The sequence below is a fragment of the Erigeron canadensis genome, chromosome 4 (assembly GCF_010389155.1).
Source record: "Erigeron canadensis isolate Cc75 chromosome 4, C_canadensis_v1, whole genome shotgun sequence".
In the NCBI taxonomy this organism is placed as follows: domain Eukaryota; kingdom Viridiplantae; phylum Streptophyta; class Magnoliopsida; order Asterales; family Asteraceae; genus Erigeron; species Erigeron canadensis.
In genome coordinates, this window is record NC_057764.1 from 32412131 (window position 1) to 32415785 (window position 3655).

The following is a 3655-nucleotide window of genomic DNA, read 5'->3' on the forward strand; positions in this document are numbered from 1 at the left end:
TACCGATGATAATACTTTGGCAATGATTTATCATCTCGGTGAAGCGCAATTTGAAGTGATGTTCGAGCCTACTTTTACAAACCAGTTGTTAAGCTTGAATCAAAGCCAATGTTATTTCCAAGGAAGTAACGAACCAGAAGATAACGAAGATGATGCACGCAATGACAATGACGATGATGAAGACAATGACGATGAAGACGATGAACATGTTCAAGATCATGAAATTGACCCAATGGTTGGTGGATCAAGCGACGAGGCACCTTATACAAGTGATGATACCATCGACGCATATAGCGTTGATGGGGATGTATCTGGAGATGAAGAAGAAGAAGGGGCTCATGCACAAGGTCCTTTGGAGCATGAAGAACTTGTTAATCTTGAAGATGATAATGAAGATCGTCTAATGCCATTCAATGAAGTTCAAGAAGATGTGAAATTTTGGTCGCCGAATAGAAATGTGATAGAAAAGGAATGTTTTTTCAGAGCAAGGCGGAGCTTATACACGCTGTTAGGCTTTGGAACATAAGAGAAAACAGGGAACTTATTGTTATGAATACAAGGCCAACGTTTTGGAAAGCACAGTGCATGACCAGGGGGAAGAATTATCGTGGTGTTTTGGACCGGGTCCCGTGTAGGTGGCTTGTAGCTGGATCTAACAAAAACAGATTAGGATTGTTTCAGATCACAAAGTGGGTGGAGAGTCACAATTGTTATGGAGAAGTGATATCTAATAACAATCGTTGTATGACAGCAAGTATGATTGCTTCTGAAATTTTGTCACGAGTGCGGGAGGATTTAACTTTAAAAGTTAGACAGATCCAGGCCCAAGTAAAAACAACGTTCAATGTTGATGTGAGCTACGCCAAGGCGTGGAATGCAAGAAGGTTGGCAATTGAAAGGTTGTATGGAACTTGGCCGAGTAACTTTGATGCACTGCCCAAGTATGTTGCTGAATTACAACGTGCTAACCCAGACACTGTTGTGGAATGGCTCCATTCTCCAACCAGTTCAAGCCATATACATACATTCAAGTATGTATTTTGGGCATTTGGACCGGCAATTAGGGCATTCCAACGTTGTATTCCGGTGATCTTTGTCGATGGCACTCATTTGAAAGGCAGCTACAAAGGTAAGTTGCTAACTGTAGTGACAAAGAACGCCAATGGACAACTATTGCCGGTCGCTTATGGCTTGGTTGATGAAGAGTCTAATGAAAGTTGGGGATGGTTTCTAAATCTCTTTGAAGAGCATGTCGGGTCGCAGAGGCAAGGAGATTTGTGTATCATTTCAGACCGTCACCAAGGCATTCTTAATGCAGTGAGCCAAATTGATGGGTGGCATCATCGGTATTGTTTGAGGCACATTTGTAGCAACGTCAACTCGCACTTCAAGAACAGGAGAATCAAGAATCTGGCTTGGGTTATCGGTTCCACCTCCCAATCATCCAAGTATACTTGGGCGATAAACACAATCAAAGGTGAAGATGATGCTGTTTGGCCGTATTTGAGGAACATTGGTTTGGACAAGTGGACTCTAAGGCACGACTCGGCGCTTCGTCGTTGGGGTAACTTAACGACAAACATTGCCGAGTGCCAAAACAATATCCTTGGTAAGGCTCGAATGTTACCTATTAGAGCTTTAATTGAGAGCACTTTTACTTGGACAAGAGACCATTTTGTCAGCCAATACCGGAAGGCAAGTAGCTGGAACCCACCACTAGCTCGCAAAATGTGGCAGGTTTATCAGATGCGTGAACGAGCGTCAACAAGCCATAGAGTGGAAGTGTTTGATGAACGAACAGGCAATTACACGGACCAGATCCGTAGTACAAATCAGGATTAAAATGATGTGGAGGGAGATCAAACAGATTAGTTGGTCCTGCATTTTGGGTATAATAACTCGGGGTTTGAAATCTACCCATGAAGAAATTACCCGGTTGGTAACTTTGAAACCCTGAATTGGGTGTCGGCCTAAACACAGTTTGGGTATTAAAACTGGAAGGACCACCTACCCAATTAGAAGGACCAGCACCTGAAGGAGCTTGATAACTTTGGGAGGGAGGCATTTCAAATGGCTGTGGCTCAGGAAACTGCCAATTTTGAGACGAATAATTCATTCGTTCTTCCTGTTGAGTCAACGAAAATGTCTCCCTCGTTATTGTTCTAAAATCCCCAAACAAGTGACTTATTTGCGGATTTGCTTCTTGTTGTTGACGAGCTCGCTCGTCAACCTGTACCAAACTGTCTTGCTGCGCACATTTAAATATTAGTAACAACTAAATATTTAATAATAGTAAGGTTTATTTAACAAAAAAACACTTACATAAAACTGTTGGGTAACGCCCCATTGAGGGTACTGGCCTGGAGGCTGTTGCTGACCGGGCTTACCGACTGTTAAGACGGTACGCTCCAAATACCACTGCATATACCCCGGTGCACAGGTGGCCCCTCGGTCTCCCTGGTGGATCCGCTGCGCCCGGTTGTTCCACTGGTCGATATAGTCGGCATGTACTTCACAGTAATCGACCCTCACTTTTCGCATTTTGATGAGGGTCTTATGCTGTGCTGGGGCCACCAAAGCATCATTATCAGGAATGGCTTGTATCAAGCCGAACTGTCTAGCAACTCTATCTGCTAGATGGAACTCCACTTCCTCCCAACAAATCAAGGGGCCCATGTATCTCCATATGCTTCGCCCAGTCTTACAACTCGCGGGGAGTATGTTGATGAAGTTGTTATACGGAGTCCATTCGAACTGCATTAATTAAAAAGTATTCAAAGATATTAACATATTATAACTTGGAGATTAATAAGTAAATATAACTTAAAACGTATTAAAACATATTAATTATTACCTGGTCAGGTGTTAGCGCATTGAAAAAAGAACGAAATGAAATTATACAGTGTCCCGGTGTATCACGATTTGAGTGGTCTCCACACCACTTGTTTGCTAAACAGCTTCCGTATTCATACACCTCTTCTTCTTCTCCGTCATCCGGTTTGAATGGCGTGACTCGTGGGGCAATGCGTGGAAATCTTTCCCACGCCCAGTACTGCAACAACAACAAGGGTCCATCAATGCCTTGTCTAGTAGGCCAAGTCCCCTTAGACAAATTCCTATACAAACAACAAAGGGTCGCTGAACCCCAGCTCCTTCGACCCGCTATGCTCAGGTCTCCCAGAAACGGCAAATAGTTAAGACTAACATCATAGCTGTTAGAATCAGGAAAAAGCTGCGAACCAATAAGAGCTAGAATAACTCGTCTAGCCATTTGTTGGCAACGCTCGTCATCATTCGGGTCCCAATGTTCAAAAGTAATCGTACCCGCCAACCGATTAAACTTCATCCGACCTTTGCGCAAGTCGTCATCTTCCGGGTAAATACCCAGATACTCCTGACACAAATTCTTCCAATACTCAACATTTCGGGTCTCTGTAACCCACTTACCACACACGGTGGTCCCTGTATGGGTAAACCCATATCACCTGCACATCTTGCAAGGTGACAGTCGCTTCACCGATAGGAAAGTGAAACGTGTTGGTTTCAGGACGTCATCGCTCAGCCAACGCGATGATCAAAGAATGATCAAGTTGGCATGTATATGACTGGAAGAGTTCGTAAAACCCAGCACTCCTGATATAACGTACAACCTCGT

General features: G+C 43.7%; 1 protein-coding gene across 1 annotated transcript; it reads left to right on the forward strand.

Moving 5' to 3' along the window:
• The first annotated feature begins 549 nt into the window (after positions 1-549).
• On the forward strand, positions 550-1842 carry LOC122597427. The gene has a single exon (XM_043770022.1). It carries the CDS (start codon positions 550-552, stop codon positions 1840-1842), a length of 1293 nt encoding a protein of 430 aa, XP_043625957.1.
• The last annotated feature ends 1813 nt before the right edge of the window (positions 1843-3655 follow it).